This window comes from Oryx dammah, unplaced genomic scaffold, assembly GCF_014754425.2.
Source record: "Oryx dammah isolate SB20612 unplaced genomic scaffold, SCBI_Odam_1.1 HiC_scaffold_15, whole genome shotgun sequence".
Lineage (NCBI taxonomy): Eukaryota > Metazoa > Chordata > Mammalia > Artiodactyla > Bovidae > Oryx > Oryx dammah.
Genome location: NW_024070199.1, coordinates 39487907 through 39505051, shown reverse-complemented (window position 1 = coordinate 39505051; position 17145 = coordinate 39487907). Strand labels below are relative to the sequence as shown.

At 50.2% G+C, this 17145-nt stretch overlaps 3 protein-coding genes and 1 non-coding gene across 7 annotated transcripts; 2 read left to right on the top strand and 2 right to left on the bottom strand.

Annotated features, from left to right (window-relative positions):
• Window positions 1–1013: 1013 nt before the first annotated feature.
• On the bottom strand, window positions 1014–11659 carry CSKMT (citrate synthase lysine methyltransferase). 4 transcript variants are annotated; one of them, XM_040256034.1, is made up of 4 exons: window positions 2452–2824; window positions 2101–2170; window positions 1849–1982; window positions 1014–1686 (listed from the first exon to the last, which is right to left on the bottom strand). In XM_040256034.1, the coding sequence occupies exons 3-4, from the start codon at window positions 1913–1915 to the stop codon at window positions 1031–1033; spliced, it is 723 nt and encodes a 240-aa protein (XP_040111968.1). In that variant the 5' UTR covers window positions 1916–1982; window positions 2101–2170; window positions 2452–2824; the 3' UTR covers window positions 1014–1030. The 4 variants fall into 4 exon arrangements, with proteins under 4 accessions (XP_040111968.1, XP_040111966.1, XP_040111965.1 ...); XM_040256032.1 differs by lacking the exon at window positions 2452–2824 and adding an exon at window positions 11642–11659 and having other exon boundaries at window positions 1849–2170; XM_040256031.1 differs by having other exon boundaries at window positions 1849–2170.
• On the bottom strand, window positions 2248–2396 carry LOC120874918. The gene has a single exon (XR_005723759.1). It is a non-coding gene; the product is annotated as a small nucleolar RNA SNORA57 (small nucleolar RNA).
• Window positions 2568–6991, top strand: CUNH11orf98 (chromosome unknown C11orf98 homolog). Its single transcript, XM_040256035.1, has 4 exons — window positions 2568–2669; window positions 2819–2943; window positions 4848–4945; window positions 5028–6991. Exons 1-4 carry the CDS (start codon window positions 2631–2633, stop codon window positions 5135–5137), a joined length of 372 nt encoding a protein of 123 aa, XP_040111969.1. The 5' UTR covers window positions 2568–2630; the 3' UTR covers window positions 5138–6991.
• Window positions 11660–12296: 637 nt separating the features above from the next.
• On the top strand, window positions 12297–16929 carry INTS5 (integrator complex subunit 5). Its single transcript, XM_040256030.1, has 2 exons — window positions 12297–12430; window positions 13787–16929. The coding sequence occupies exons 1-2, from the start codon at window positions 12351–12353 to the stop codon at window positions 16761–16763; spliced, it is 3057 nt and encodes a 1018-aa protein (XP_040111964.1). The 5' UTR covers window positions 12297–12350; the 3' UTR covers window positions 16764–16929.
• The last annotated feature ends 216 nt before the right edge of the window (window positions 16930–17145 follow it).

The following is a 17145-nucleotide window of genomic DNA, read 5'->3' as shown; positions in this document are numbered from 1 at the left end:
CATCGTTAAGAGAAATTCCAGTGGTTGGGACTCTGAGCTTCCACCTCGGGGAGGGGGAGGAGAGGGCTCAGGTTAGATCCCCAGTGGTGGAATTAAGATCCCATGTGCCCTGCAGCTTGGTCAAAAAAATGAAAAAAGTCAAGGTGACTGGCAAAGTTGATGAATTTTTTTTTTTTGGCCGCCATGCCACACAGCTTGTGGGATAGTTAGGCTCTTCATTTCAATTGCTGTATTATTTCTATAAGCAAAAAGAATTAAACAAATTTACCTAAAAAAAAAAAAAAATCCAGTCAGGTACCAGGTATATTTTTCACTGTTCTTTTATTATGTATTTTTCATTGTTAATGGGTTCTTTGATTCCCAGGCTGGACTTGGAGCTCCCTGGACCCTAAGTCTCCCTTAAGAACCTTTAACCCAGAACTCAGTTGGGGGCAGGAACGGGTAGATCAAGATGCCTCCTGGATCCCAGAGGACACAGACTGTCAGGAAGCCCCCAATCCCTGTCCTCTTTGGGACCCACCATCAAGCTCCCATGTCTGCAGAAGCTGCTTTGTGGAATATTCCCATTTCCTGCCTCCCAGGAGCTTTGAGGGTAAGTATTACTTTCTCCCTCAAACATATTACCTAGGTTTTTGAAGCCCTTCCATCCATCCCTTCAGTCTTCTCCATCTACAAGTGAGAAAAATGAGTGATAGTCAAGTAATCTGGATTAAGGATTATCATCTGTGCTTTTAAGATTTCAACTAGTTGGAGAAGGGAAATAATCCACTTATACGTTTTCTATTTAGCACTCATTTTGTGCCTGGCCCTGCTAAATGTTTCACCTGTCAACTGTATGTAATCACATAGCTTCAGGTATTATCCCAGCCTTGCAGGTGAGTAAACGGGGCGCAGAAATATTCAGTACTAGGTACACCCATCTAATAAATGTGGAAACCAGGACCCATATTTTCCAGTCGTCTTGCAAAGACAAAAGTTTTCTCCACCTCCTCACCCAACGGAAAACACTCAGGTCAGGTCTAAAACATCTTTAATCAGAGCCTTGAACCACGTAAGCAAAGTAGGTGATGCCCCTGAAAGGGCCCAGCTCCTGCACAGTCACAGTCCAGCCCTGGGACCCTTTCTCTAGGCAGGGCAGCCGCACATCAGGATCCTCATCTGAGAACTGAATCAGGGTCCCCTGGGGGCTTAGGACCCTCAGACATTCTGCCAGGAGCTGGTAAGCCCCTGGCAGACCACCCCGGGCAGCAGCATCCCAGGTGCCCTTGTCTAGTACTAGCTGAAAGGAGCCTGAGGAAGCCAGTGGCTGCAGATTCTGGCCATCAGCCTGCATGAAATGGAGGCTTGACTCAGGGTGTCCAGGGCGTAGGGGTGTTTGGCCTTGGCCACCTTCCAGGAGACTGTTCATGTGGGCCACAGCTACTGGAGAGAAGTCCACCCCCAACACGTCCACGGGGTGCGGGCATTTGGTATAGAGACCTGTACACAAGCTGGAGGTCCCACAGCCCACGTCCAACACCCGGGGTGGACAGTCAGCCCATGACTTTTCCAACAGCGGCAGCAGGAGCCCCTGGGCTTCTTCGTATCCAAAGAACCAGTCGAAGGTGCGGACGTTGCCCTGACGGGGTTGGGCGTGGAGCTTATCCCAGAGGGAGCGGTCCGCCAGGCAGCTACCAGCCAAGGAACCTGCGGACGAGGGGAGGACACGCATCACCCAGCGCCCGGTTCTTTCAAACGGCTGCAAAATCGGCGCCATGTACCCTGGGGTTTTAAGCGTCCCAGTTTCAATGACCAGACTCTTGGGTAACGAAGAGCCCATCTTGCCCTCCCAAATTCCACCTTCCCTACCCGCCACGGTGCGGCGCGTCCCCGCCGCCAGGCTCGCCAGATGGAGGGTTCGGCGCAAAGCAGCCATCCGGAGGTGCCGGCAAGGTCGCCCAGAGAAACTTGTGTGAAAATGTCGCCCGTACTCCGGCTGGGGCCTGAGATCCAAGTGAAGATTTGCAAAATCCGCTGTGCGGAACGACGCGTAAAGCTTCCCTAACCCTGCAGCTTCGGAAAAAAAGAACGCGGACACAAACTTAGTACCGTACGAATGACCTTTATTGTTTGCAGCGGGAAGTGGAAGAGGGGATATGGCAGCTCCGGCTCTTGGGGTGGCTCCACAGACCTGAAATCAAAGGAGAAGGTATGAGTACCCCCGGGAGGAGTCTGCTCAACCTCGGTTCTGCCCTGCTCCTTGGAGCTCTGTGTCCCGGCGCTTGAGGATAGAACCGGCGGACTGCTGGCCGCCGGTACCGAAGACATGACGCCGAGGGGGCCAGAGCCCGTTCCCTCTACCTCCGTACATTACGCGGATCGGGACTGCACGCCCGACCCGCGCCAAGAAAAGGAGGGTCCACAGGTACTGTCCCCGCTCCCCAGGAACACCAGCCCGACACCCACACCTACCAGACCACACTCAATCAGTCGCCGCCCTCGAAAAGGCTTATTTGTGAGCCGGGTTCATTTATATAGTGCCAGGGCCCGCCCCCGAGTTGCGATTGGCGAGCACAGAGCTGAGGGCGGGGCGCACACGGACCCTGCGCACAACGGAAACGTGGACCCGAAGCCGGCCTAGCGGCGCAGCTATGGGTGCTCCCAGTGGAAAGATCAACCGGCCGCGAACGGTGACTCTGGGACCCCCGACATGGTTTCCCAAACGTCCCAGAGCCTTTATTCTCGCCCGAGATGGAGTCTATAGGCCAGTGTCGCCGGGTGAGGGGTCCCAGGTCGCAGGTCTCGGCCGCCCTCTGATTAAGCATCTTCCTCTCCCCAGGAGCTGAAGAAGAAGCTGTTCAAGCGACGACGAGTGTTGAACCGGGAGCGGCGACTGAAGCATCGGGTGGTCGGAGCTGTGATAGACGAAGGACTGATTACGCGGCACCACCTCAAGAAGCGGGCGTGAGTGCCAGACCCTCTCTCCCTACGTCCTCCCCCATCAACCCTCCTTCCCTCCTTGTCGAGCTCCGGAGCAGCTTAACACCATTTTGCTTTCCTTGTGTACTGACACTTATGCAAGGAAAGTTTGTGCCTGAACTTTGTTAGCCTCTCATTATACCTGTAACTTGCAACCTTTTTTTGGTTCTTGGACCCCACTGAGAATCTAAGGAGAACTGTGGCTCCAGCCTCCCCAAGAAATATCATTCACACAGATTTCCTATAAGTAAATTTAAAAGCGTACACATGAGTGTGCGGTGAATCATTCGGTAATTTTCACAAAGGCTTGTGTGGGATATTGCATATAAGTTTCAAGGCCCCTTGAGTTCTTGTGGAAGACTTCCCATCCCATTCTTTCACTGACTTGTTTACTATAATATTTACTTTATGAATTGGCATAATAAATATATTTGGTCCCTGTCGGGTTTCTGACAGAGCTAAAGCCATTGGAATTTCCTGAGTGATAAGGAATAAGAGTGCCTTTTATTTCAAAAGGATCCCCTTTTAAGCACACCTAAACTTAAGCTTGGAGAAGGAAATGGCAACCCACTCCAGTGTTCTTGCCGGGAGAATCCCAGGGGCGGGGGAGCCTGGTGGGCTGCCGTCTATGGGGTCGCACAGAGTCGGGCAGGACTGAAGCGACTTAGCAGCAAACTTAAGTTGGGCTTCCCTGTTGGCTCAGACGGTAAAGAATCCACCTGCAATGTGGGAGACCTGGGTTTGATCCCTGGGTTAGGAAGATCCCCTGGAGGAGGGCAGCCCACTCCAATATTCTCGCCTGGAGAATCCCCGTGGACAGAGAAGCCTAGCAGGCTGCCACGGGGTTGCAAACAGTCGGACACAACTGAGCAACTAAGCACAAATTTATGCTAATAGTGATTTAGGGTGGGGCTGGTCATCCAAAAGAAGATGTGATTAGAGGATTGGAAATTTAAGCCCTAAGCACTGACCTTTGGGAAGGGGGCAGGTGCTGGAGATTAAGCTCTATAAAACCTCTTGATAGCTTCCTGATTGGTGAACAGGTGGAGGTGCTGAGAAGGTTTAGCTGGAGAAGGCATGGGAACTCTGACCCCTTCCATACCTTGCCCTATGCCTCTTCCATCTGACTGTTCCTGAGTTGTATTTTATAGTAAATCAGTAAATGCAAGTATGTTTCCCTGAGTTCTGTGAGCCTTTCTAGCAAATTACTGGGTTTGAGAAGGGGATCATGAGAACCCTAGTTTATGGCTGGTCAATCAGAAGTCTAGTACTCTTGCCTGGCAAATCCCATGGACGGAGGAGCCTGGTGGGCTGCAGTCCATGGGGTCGCTAAGAGTCGGACACGACTGAGCGACTTCACTTTCACTTTTCACTTTCATGCATTGGAGATGGAAATGGCAACCCCCTCTGGTGTTCTTGCCTGGAGAATTGCAGGGGCGGGGAGCCTGGTGGGCTGCCGTCTATGGGGTCGCACAGAGTCGGACACGACTGAAGCGACTTAGTAGTAGTAGTAGTAGTAATAGGTGACAACCTGGATTTGTGATTGGCATTTGAAGTGGGGGAAACCCTGTGGAACCAAGCCCTTAACCTGTAGTGTCTGATGCCATCTCCAGGTATATAGTGTCCAAATCAAATTAAATCAGTAGGACGCCCAGTCCGTGTCCACTGCGAATATGGAGAATTACTTGATGTGGGAAAACCTACCATATCTGGTGGCAGAAGTATCAAGAATGAGAGGAGGAAAAGTTTCCACTCTATACTAAACTTTAGCAATTAATGTTACTTTACATATGTGTTAAGGTTAGTTTTAAGTTAGGTAATAGTTCTTTAACTTAGATCCAAAGACCTTTCTGGTAACCAGAACCACTGTGTGGTCTGTTTTGGTTCAGATCCAGTGCACGTGCCAACATTACTCTGTCTGGGAAGAAGCGCAGAAAACTCCTCCAGCAGATTCGACTTGCCCAGAAAGAGAAAGCAGCCATGGAAGGTGAGGCTAGGGCCCAGAAGTTGGGGTGATGCAGCCTGGATTCATTCAAGTTCTTTAATGCTTCCTCTTTTCCTTTGTTCAGTGGAAGCCTCTCCCAAGCCAACCAGGACTAGTGACCCACAGCCCAAATCAAAAAAGAAGACAAAAGCCCCCCAGGATGTAGATATGGAGGACCTTGAAGATAAGAGCTAAATCTGAATCTCACACCCTTTCCACCAGAAGATTCTCAAGCTGGAGCCAAGAGGACTCGGTGGTTATTTCAGATGATTTTGGAGAAAGCATTGCTCCTTTTCATTCTCCCCGTATTCCTCTTCCTTAATGGCCTACTGACCTGCCCTGGAGGGATGTATTGAGAAAAAGAGAGTAGAAAAGAAAAATTGGAGAGGGAGTCCTAACCAGTCAACTGCATTTATAATAAAGGCCCCTCGATCCCACCGAGATGTGTGTGATAAATGTAGGAATTGGGATGGGAGAAGGAAAAGGGGCCGTGAGTGTGGAAACAAGACATCTGGAAAACAGGACTCACAGTGCTTACTTGAGCAAAGGCAACAAGAAGTTAAGCTCCTTGGTGGCCCTGTCTCCCCAGTGCCAAAATTTCTGACAAAACTGAGAACTATTGTATGTTGAGGTCCTTTAATGGACCGGAACCTGGTGGTCCGGAGTCGACCGATAAGAAAGTAAAGGAGAGAGAAAGAGGCTGATATTCCTTGGTTTACGCAGAAAGCCAATAAAGCCCCTGCACGGGGCTTGCTCTGTTCACGAAGGCCTCAGGTGCCCTCTCGATGGGATGAAGGTGCAGAGCGCCTTCTCAGAGGGTCTTAGAAGCCCGGGCTGGAAAGTGAACTCAGAGAGCCTCTGCGCTCCAGGGGATCAGCCTGAAAAAGAGAGAGAGAGAAAGACAGACACGGGGACCAGAGCTCTGATGGAGCAAAGGTGTTTTCATCAACATGGTGTGGGCATATATACTGTCTTACAAGGTAGTTGTTCTCAGCAAAGATAAAGATTAAAATTCCAGATTTACAAAACATAGGCGATCCATATTAGAGAGAGAGTTGTAAACAATCACTTTTACCGTCTGGTTCACAAGAAGGAAGAGGGTACTTATCACTGTATAGAAAAACTAATGAAGGAAATGCCTGGATTCCTCAGTCCCGGGAGAGGCTTGCCTCTCCTCTTAATTCCTGAGTATTCAGGAATTAATAAGGAACAGAGAATTCCTGACAGATCCAAAATAGCACACAGGAAGCCTCCTGTTAAATGCCTTCCTGACAATTGTAGAGATGTCAGGAGGCAAGGCTCCTAATACCAGCCCTGCCACCTCCCCTGTGTGACCAGGGTGGACAAGTGACTGTGATTATCTCTGCTTCCATTGCTGATTATATTTTTAATAAAGTGAACATTATTTTTCCCTTTTTATGCTCAGAAATTCTGTTTGTTGGAAACCAGGGCTGGGGTGCTTAATTAAAGTGAGAAGCTGAATGTGCAGAGATGTGGTCACTGGGGAAAGAGCATACTCTCTCCTTGCCCTGTGTAATCAGTGCAAGCTTCCTAGAAGAAGAAGGGATTTTGAAAATTTCAAACCTTCAGTAAAGAGATTAGCACAATGAGCCCTTATGTATGCACTCTACCTCGGTTTACCAGTTTTTAACATTTCGCTTGCTATGCTTGATCTCCCTACCTGCTTGCAAATATGTTTGTTCAATTACATATCATTGTTGTCTTTGCTGACTCATTTGAAAGTCAGTTGCAGGTGAGATTTTATCCCTAAGGCTATGTTTCTATATAGCCAAAACACCTAGGACACTTAACATTAGTAGAATAGCTAAAATTCAGTTTTTCATATTCAAATTTCCTCAGTTGTCCCAACAATATTCCTTATAACTGCTTATTGTTTCCTCAATCCAGAAACCATTAAGAATCACACATAGTATTTAATTGTCATGCCCCTTTAGTCTCCTTCAAATGAGAAGAGTACTCCTACCTTGTCTTAGATGACTGGTATTTTTGGAAGAGTCCAGCTCAAATTAATAAAAGAGTATCTCACAATCTGGGTTTGTCTGAGTGTTTCTGTACATTTCCTCATTATCAGTTGTAGGTTAGGCATTTCTGGGAAGAATTTGATGTAGGATATTGTGTACTTCTCATGGCGTATCATCAGGAAGTATGTGTTGACTGAAAAATACACAAGATTGAAGGCAGGAGGAGAAGGGGGCAACAGGATGAGATGGTGGGATGGCATCACCAACTCAATGGGCATGAGTTTGAGCGAACTCGGTGATAGTGAAGGACAAGGAAGCCTGGCATGCTGCAGTTCATGAGGTTGGAAGGAGTCGGATGCGACAGAACAACAAAAAGTTGAAAGTTATGTTTGATTTGGCAGACTTGCAGAGGACATAAAAGCCCAGAAGACAGCCGCTCAGATGACTCTGAAGGACTGTTCCTAAGAGGTAAGGGAGGAGCCTAGATAGAGAGTTTTTGTGACAAAAATCAGGTAGTCAGCGATTCCTCTGGTGGTCCAGTGGCTAAGACTCTGAGCTGTCAATGGGGCCCTGCGTTTGATCCCTGGTCAGGGAACTAGATCCCACTTGCCATAACTAAGACCCTGTGCAGCCAAATAAATATAAACATTTTTTAAAAATCAGACCATCGAAGATTATCATTAATTAGACTTCTCAGGACATCCCTGGTGGTTCAGCAGTTAAGAGTCCACGCTTCCAGTGTAGTGGATGTAGTTTCCATCTCTGGTTAGGGAACTAAGATTCCCACAAGCCTCAGCCAAAAGATAAACTTACAGCAGAACACTAGCCCTCTCCAGTTAATGAATTTAGTGCTCTTTGGTTTTTTCACTCTTTTGCTATCCACCTTAACTATCTATGGCCAATATCCTGTTCTTTTCCTTCCTGAATTCCCTCGGGGTTCACCTCTGGGGATGGCTGCAGAGGTTGTCCTGGTTTGATGCCCGGAGACCCTTACGGGCGACTATAGTGGCTGACTGCTTGATGGTCACAAGATTTTTTTTCTGATATGGCAGGCAGGCAAAATTTTTTGTTCACATGTAATGTCAATTTGTCTCATTGGTGCTTCTAAGTGTTAAGTGGGTATCTGTTAGATTTCTCCACTGTTAAAGTATTCTTTTCTTTTATAATTAATAACGAGTCCATGGGGGCTTCCCTGGTGATCCAGTGGCTAAGATTCTGAGCTCCCAATGCAGGGGGCCTGAGTTCAACCCTTGGTCAGGGAACTAGATCCCATATGCTGGAACTGAAGATTCTGCATGCCACAACTAAGACCTGGCACAGCCAAATAAATGAATGAATAAATAAATATTTTTTTAAAAAAGCAATCTATGAGTGATACTTTGAGACTATGATTTTCCTGTTCCCAATGACATCGCAACAATGGTTTTAGCATCCATGCATCCGTGTTACTCATTTGACATACTCTGTAAAGGAAACTCCTATTCTCTCTTTTTTTTTTTTAATCTCATTTAGGTTGTTTTTCAATGTTTTAATCATCTGTTACTATCAATTTTTCATGCTCAAAATCATACCAAACTGACCAGCCAGCCTCTTTAAGGAGGTTCCTGTGGCTTCCCTTGTGGCTCAGCTGGTAAAGAATCCTTCTGCAATGAGGGAGACTGGATTGGGAAGATCCCTGGAGAAGGGAAAGGCTACCCACTCCAGTATTCTGGCCTGGAGAATTCCATGTATAGTCCAAGGGGTCGCAAAGAGTCGACTGAGCAACTTTGACTTTCACTTTGTGTCCTTTTGGGCTTTCCAGGTAGCTCAGTGGTAAAGAATCTGCCTGCCGACACAGGAGATGCAGGAGATGTGGGTTCGATCCTTGGGTCAGGAAGATCCCCTGGAGGAAATGGCAACCCACTCCAGTATTCTTGCCTGGAGAATCCTATAGACAGAGGAGCCTGGTAAGGTTGCAAAGAGTCAGACATGGCTGAGCTACAGAGCATGCATGGATGCTGTGTCCTTTTGATACACTATCAGTATTTAAGCACTTCCTTGCTGTCAGGCACGGTATGTTCCAGGCTCAACTGCTTCTTCTCCTGGGCTAAAACTTCTCAAGGAAACAGTCTTATGTCCAGTTTTGAATACAGAAAGGAAAAAGTGCTAGTGTGAAACTGAACTGTATTCAAGTGAAGTAAAGAGGGGAGAAGCTGAGGGAAGAGGGAAAGGCAATTTCAACATCTTGGTATCCCCATTACCCTGAATAATTTTCTTCTACCCCTTTGCCTAAGGTGGGAAGGAGCTTGCTGAGTTCAAAGTAGAGTTTCTGTATCTGGTATTGTGTTAAGCTCTTAATACAAATAATCTGCAGTGATCTTTGCAAACAGCTGGTGAGAAACATACCCATTTTACAGATAAGGAGAGGGGCTCCAAAACAGCTGAGTCACTTGCTCACAATAACATTGCTATTAAATAGCTGACAGGAATCCAGATCTAACTCCAAAACAAGCACCCTTAGATTATGAAATCTTTAAGGGCAAGAACCACATAATAGTCTCATAGCTGGAAGAACTCCCCTGGTTCAAAAGTCACTTCTCACAGATCAAAAGTTGAGGCCGAGAGAAGGAAAGTGTTGGGTCCAAGTCTGAAGCAAAGCTGGGAGTAGAAATTGTCTCATATTTACTCTCCTAGAACATACACATTTTATGAATGCTTGAACTTCTAAAATCTAAGAACAAATATAGAACCACCAGAATTAATCCTTTAGCTTTTAAAACACAGTCACAGGGCTTCCCTGGTGGCTCAAAGGTAAAGAATCTGCCTGCCATTGCAAGGGACATAGGTTCGATCCCTGGTCCGGGAAGATCCCATATGTCAAGGAGCAACTAAGCCCATGCCCAACAACTATGGAACCTGTGCTCTAGAGCCCAGGACCCGCAACTACTGAAGCCTGAATGTCCTAGAGCCTGCGTTCCACAATAAGAGAAGCCACTGCAATGAGAAGCCCCTGCACTGTGAAGCCCAAGATCTGCTACTAGAGTAGCCCCTGCTTGCCAAAACTGGAGAAAAGTTTGCGCAGCGGTGAAGACCCAGCATAGCCATAAGTAAATAAAATTTTTTAAAAACCCTATTTTAAAAACTGTCACTTCAAAGACATCTTTAGGACCTACCATCTGCTGTTCTTCTAACTAACACTTCCATTGAGAACAGTAAGCTGTCTGGTTAATAAATGCCTCAGAACCTACTTTCCCTTCCTTTCATCTAAGCAACTATTAGGAACTTACTTAAAAAAAGACAACAAAAAAAACCCTCAAACCTACCAAGTGCCAAGCAGACACCGTTGTATGTGATGATAGTGAAGCCTTTAACAAAAACAGGAACTACCTGTTGCCGAAGACTTATCTTCTGGAGTTCACTGAAGAAAGAAAATAAAAACAGTAATTGTATGTATAACGTTTACCTACCATTGCAGACACCAAGTGCTATACAGTAATACTATTTCCTGGTTTCAATTTTCACAACAAGCCCTGGAGTAAGTATACTATTAACCATCGTAATTTCCAGAAAAGGAAGCAGGTACAGAAGGCAATGGCACCCCACTCCAGTACTCTTGCCTGGAAAATCCTATGGATGGAGGAGCCTGGTAGGCTGTAGTCCATGGGGTTGCTAAGAGTCAGACACGCCTGAGCGACTTCACTTTCACTTTTCACTTTCATTCATTGGAGAAGGAAATGGCAACCCACTCCAGTGTTCTTGCCTGGAGAATCCCAGGGTCAGGGGAGCCTGGTGGGCTGCCGTCTATGGGGTCACACGGAGTCGGACACGACTGAAGCGACTTAGCAGCAGCAGCATAGACAGCTTAACTGAAGCACAGAGTCCGTTAAAGGAATAGCTGGAATTTAATCTAGATAGGGAGAAGGCAATAGCACCCCACTCCAGTACTCTTGCCTGGCAAATCCCATGGACGGAGGAGCCTGGTAGGCTGCAGTCCATGGGGTCGCTAGGAGTCGGACACAACTAAGCGACTTCACTTTGACTTTTCACTTTCATGCACTGGAGAAGGAAATGGCAACGCACTCCAGTGTTCTTGCCTGGAGAATCCCAGGGACGGCAAAGCCTGGTGGGCTGCCGTCTCTGGGGTCGCACAGAGTCGGACACACTGAAGCGACTTAGCAGCAGCAGCAGATCTAGATAGATGGGTTGGAGAAGGGTCTATTGATAAGGAGTATTAGGTCCTCAGAAAGTTACCAAACTCTGCTGTAGGTGGGGAAAGGTTCCTCCTCTGGGAGACTGGGGAGCCTGAGAAGGATCATGGTGACAACGTAGGGCTGGGAGGACACCTTCAGCGTGGCCAGCCCCATTTATTTCAGGCTTCCTCCCGTTCATCTCTTTTCTTGTCTTCTCTTCATCTTCTTTTAGGGGTTTTCTCTCTTCTTTCCGCTTCTCCTCCTTCCTCTCTCCTTTAACTGCTTTTTCACCTTGTCTCTGGTTACTGATTAAAAGGTTTCCTATCCTAGTGCTTCCTTTTTAAAAAAAACAAAACAAACAAACAAAAACAAAAAACAAAAAAAAACCCTCGGGAGTTGAACATTTTGGATTTTCCAGGCAAGAATACTGGAGTGAGTTGCCATGTCCTTCTCCAGAGGATCTTCCCCACCCAGGGATCAAACCCGGCTCTCCCGCATTGCGGGCAGACGCTTTACCGTCTGAGCCACCAGGGAAGCCCCTCAGATACCTTTCAGTTCAGTTCAGTTCAGTTCAGTTCAGTTCAGTTCAGTTCAGTTCAGTTCAGTTCAGTTCAGTTCAGTTCAGTCGCTCAGTCATGTCCGACTCTTTGCGACCCCATGAACTGCAGCACGCCAGGCCTCCTGTCCATCACCAACTCCCGGAGTTCACTCAAACTCATGTCCCTCGAGTCGGTGATGCCATCCAGCCATCTCATCCTTTGTCGTCCCCTTCTCCTCCTGCCCCCAATCCCTCCCAGCATCAGAGTCGTTTCCAATGAGTCAACTCTTCGCAGGAGGTGGCCAAAGTACTGGAGTTTCAGCTTTAGCATCAGTCCTTCCAATGAACACCCAGGACTGATCTCCTTTAGAATGGAATGGTTGGATCTCCTTGCAGTCCAAGGGACTCTCAAGAGTCTTCTCCAACACCACAGTTCAAAAGCATCAATTCTTCGGCGCTCAGCTGTGTCAAAGACCCTTACGAGGGGCGGGAGGGTGGAGAAAGTTTGCGTAGAGGGTGGGTCGACTTCCCGGTGTCACCGCCGCAGCCTGTAACTGGGACGCCGACTCAAAGCGGAACCAATGTGCGAGGGTCACGAACAGCGCCGGATTGGTTTTCTTGAGAAGCCTTTTCGCTGGTTCCTTTCGGGTTTCCAGTCAGCGCGCATGCGCTCCCTGCGCTCCGCCGCTCCCGCCTCAGGCTCGGTCTAGGGCTCCGGGATGTCTGCGTTGTGCGACCCTCCCGGGGCCCCAGGGCCTCCCGGGCCTGCCCCGGTCACTCACGGTCCCGCGCCGCTCAGGTAGTCAGAGCCCCTGGCATCTTTCCTTCCCACGCGGTCCCGCGCCGATCCCCAGCTTTCTCGGCAGAAACCCGGATCCTACCTCGAGAACTCGCGTCGGGGTTCTCAGAGATTCCTGGTCCGGTCTTCCCCGAACTCAGGGACTGCCTCACCAAAACTCTGGGCTCCAGTGCCCGCACTCCCAAGGTCTCGGTACTGCCGCCCCCTAAAGCCCAGTGTATAGTTACCCTCGATCCTGGCCTTGCTCTTCCAAGAGTTGGGAATATCAATTCTTGGGAACCCGGGTCCTTTTTAGACCCGAGCTAACCCAGGGTCCCCTGACTTCATGGGGAATCCCTGAGCACCCAGGCCCCCAGAATCCCACAGAATGTTTTCTTCTAGCCTTTCCCTCGCCCTCCAACGAAGACACTCCCCTCACCGTTGAGTGGTTTTGGTTTTTGTTTTGGAGGAACCAGAGAGGAATGGCACAGTCAGAACCTTACCAGTCTCTAGAGGATGCTGTCTTCTTTGGCAGAAAACTCACAAAGAGGAAGGGAATTTTGTCTCTTCCCTTGATACTGCCTCCTGAACCTCTTAAGACTGAACCCATATGTTTTAGGGTGGGAAGGGCTGGAAGGCATTACCTTGTCTCTGCCCTGGGCGCCTTGGTTCTGGGGCATATTGAGGGTACTGGGACGGTAGTGGTTGTTGATGTGGTGGAGTCCAAGTGGTGAGTGGTTAGGGTGCTTGCAGAATATGGAAAGAAACAAGTTTGAGGAGGAAGAGCCCTTAATGAGGGGCAAATTTGGGCTTAGAATTTTCTTTTTAAGGGCAAAATCCAGGGTACTTGAGTTGTATGGAGGGGGGAGTGATGTAAAGCTGAAAAGGTGTGTTTAAGGCAGATGTTACAGGAACACAAAATATACTTCCTCAATTCAACGAATTATTATTATTTCCCATATTCCAGGGGCTCCAGTAGAAGGGGGTTCAGTATTGAAGAGCAGAGAACTGTTTACCCTCTTGGAGTTTAGAGTCTGATTATTTAACCTTGGTTTCCTTCTCTGTAAAATGGGATCATAATGGTACCTACCTTACTGGGTCGTTATCTGTATTGAAATAATACACGTAAAGTACTTAAAAGAGAACTTGGTATATTCCAGGAGTTACCTAATACTGATTCTGTTGTTATTAAAAGAAAAACAGCTTGCATTTATTAATTAATGTAAACTAGATATGGTGCTTCCATACTTTGTGAACATTATGAGGGAGGTTCAGTTATCCCTATTTTACATAGAAAAATACTGAAGCTCACAGAGGGAATGTAACTCGTTCCACATCTTCCAACACTCTCACTCTGCTTCTTTTGCTTCCTTACAGTGCTCAGGAGCTGTCCCAGGAAATCAAGGCTTTTCTGACTGGTGTAGACCCTGTCCTGGGCCACCAGCTCTCTGCTCGAGAGCACGCTCGCTGTGGCCTTCTCCTGCTCCGCTCTCTGCCACCTGCTCGGGCTGCCGTGCTTGACCACTTGCGAGGTGTTTTCGATGAGAGTGTGCGGGCCCACCTGGCTGCCCTGGATGAAAGCCCTGTGGCTGGCCCACCTCACCTCCGTCCGCCCCCACCTTCCCATGTCCCTGCTGGGGGTCCTGGTCTAGAGGATGTGGTGCAGGAAGTGCAGCAGGTGCTGTCTGAGTTCATCCGGGCCAACCCGAAGGCCTGGGCACCTGTGATTAGTGCATGGTCCATTGACCTCATGGGGCAGCTGAGCAGCACTTACTCGGGCCAGCACCAGCGTGTGCCCCATGCCACTGGGTCTCTCAATGAATTGCTGCAGCTGTGGATGGGCTGTCGGGCCACACGCACATTGATGGATATCTATGTTCAGTGCCTCTCGGCTCTCATTGGCAGTTGCCCAGATGCCTGTGTGGATGCCTTGCTGGATACCTCCGTCCAGCATTCCCCACACTTCGACTGGGTTGTGGCACATATTGGCTCCTCTTTTCCCGGCACCATCATCTCTCGAGTTCTCTCCTGTGGCCTTAAGGACTTCTGCGTTCATGGTGGGGCCGGAGGTGGAGCTGGTGGCAGTGGTGGAGGCTCCTCTCAAACTCCCTCTGCAGACCCCTTCCCTGGATCTCCTGCCATCCCTGGGGAGAAACGGGTGCCCAAGATTGCCTCAGTTGTAGGTATCCTAGGGCACCTGGCCTCCAGGCATGGAGACAGCATCCGACGGGAGCTCCTGCGAATGTTCCACGATAGTCTGGCCGGGGGCACTGGTGGCCGGAGTGGGGACCCCTCCCTTCAGGCCACAGTTCCCTTCCTCCTGCAGCTAGCAGTCATGTCACCAGCTTTGCTGGGCACAGTCTCTGGAGAACTGGTAGACTGCCTTAAACCCCCAGCCGTGCTGAGTCAGCTGCAGCAACACCTGCAGGGATTTCCCCGAGAGGAGTTGGACAACATGCTGAACCTGGCCGTGCACCTGGTGAGCCAGGCCTCTGGGGCAGGTGCCTACCGCCTGTTGCAGTTCCTGGTGGACACAGCCATGCCTGCCTCTGTCATTACCACCCAGGGCCTGGCTGTGCCAGACACTGTACGTGAGGCATGTGACCGGTTGATCCAGCTGCTGTTGCTGCACCTGCAAAAACTGGTTCATCACTGGGGACCGTCTCTAGGGGAAGGGTTGTTGAGCTCACCCCCACCCCCCCGCCCTGTGCCCTTTCTAGATGCGCTCAGAAACCACGTTGGAGAGCTGTGTGGAGAGATATTACGTTTGGAACGGAAACGCTTTCTCTGGCAACACCAGCTTCTCGGCCTGCTCTCCGTCTATACCCGGCCTAGCTGTGGACCTGAGGCCTTGGGCCATCTCCTGAGCCGGGCCCGAAGCCCTGAAGAGTTGAGTCTGGCCACTCAGTTATATGCTGGGCTGGTGGTCAGTCTCTCTGGCCTCCTGCCCCTGGCCTTCCGAAGCTGCCTGGCTAGGGTACATGCAGGAACTTTGCAACCTCCCTTCACGGCCCGGTTCCTGCGCAACTTGGCGCTGCTTGTGGGGTGGGAGCAGCAAGGTGGTGAGGGCCCTGCGGCCCTAGGGGCCCGGTTCGGGGAGTCCGCCTCAGCTCATCTGTCTGACCTGGCTCCTCTCTTGCTCCATCCTGAGGAGGAAGTAGCCGAAGCCGCTGCCTCCCTCCTGGCCATTTGTCCCTTCCCCCCAGAAGCTCTGTCCCCTTCCCAACTCTTGGGACTGGTGAGAGCTGGAGTACATCGCTTCTTTGCTTCTCTGAGGCTGCATGGCCCCCCAGGGGTGGCTTCCGCCTCCCAGCTGCTTTTGCGCCTCTCCCAGACCTGCCCGGCTGGGCTCAAAGCTGTGCTGCAGCTGCTAGTTGAGGGAGCCTTACATCGTGGCAACACAGAACTATTTGGAGGGGAAGTGGATGGGGACAATGAGACTCTCTCCATTGTGACAGCTCCTTTGGCATCTGCCTCCCTGTTGGACACAAACCGGCGGCACACTGCGGCTGTACCAGGTCCTGGAGGGATTTGGTCTGTGTTCCATGCTGGAGTCATCGGTCGTGGCCTTAAACCACCCAAGTTTGTCCAGTCACGCAATCAGCAAGAAGTTATCTACAACACCCAGAGCCTCCTCAGCCTCCTGGTGCACTGCTGCAGTGCCCCTGGGGGTACTGAATGTGTAGGCTGCTGGGGGGCTTCCACCCTGAGCCCAGAGGCAGCCAAAGCAGTGGCAGTGACTTTGGTGGAGAGTGTGTGTCCTGATGCAGCCGGTGCAGAGCTAGCCTGGCCTCCTGAGGAGCATGCCCGGGCCACTGTGGAGCGGGATCTCCGCATTGGCAGGCGCTTCCGGGAACAGCCTCTGCTCTTTGAGCTGCTAAAGTTGGTAGCAGCTGCTCCCCCAGCCCTGTGCTACTGCTCCGTGCTGCTGCGGGGGCTGCTGGCTGCCCTCTTGGGCCACTGGGAAGCCTCTCGCCACCCTGACACAACCCACTCCCCCTGGCACCTGGAGGCATCCTGCACCTTGGTGGCTGTCATGGCTGAGGGAAGCCTCCTGCCACCAGCCCTGGGGAATATGCACGAGGTATTTAGTCAACTGGCACCTTTTGAAGTGCGTCTGCTGCTGCTCAGTGTCTGGGGCTTTCTCCGGGAGCATGGGCCCTTGCCCCAGAAGTTCATCTTCCAGTCGGAGCGTGGTCGCTTCATCCGGGACTTCTCTAGGGAGGGTGGGGGTGAAGGTGGATCCCATCTGGCTGTGCTGCACAGTGTCCTCCACCGCAACATTGACCGCCTGGGCCTCTTCTCTGGCCGTTTCCAGGCGCCTTTACCGTCCACTTTCCGGCAGGGCACATAGCCTTTCCATGCTCCAAAAGCCGAGGGAGATTGAGCCATGAGAGAGGGGGCCAAGGTGCTGCAGAAAAGTGGGAGGTTTCTCTTCTAAGACCTTGGCTTAAAAGAGCGCTGTCACTTTCTTCCTCCCCACCCTTTTTTCTAAATAAAATTTGCCGAGTTGAGAAAAACAGGGTTCAGTGCTTCTGTCTGATGTTTAGGACCAGCCAAGTCGGACAGCGCCTGGCTCAACAATCCCGCCCCCTCCCTCAAGCTCCGCCCTGGCGCCGCCCCCATGAGTATTTGGCTTAAGTCCTCCGCCAATGGGACAAACGCCCGGCCTCTGTGCGGTCGGGCCAATCAGGAGGCCGGAAGGGGCGGGCGCTAAGATACGTGGCTCAACGCGC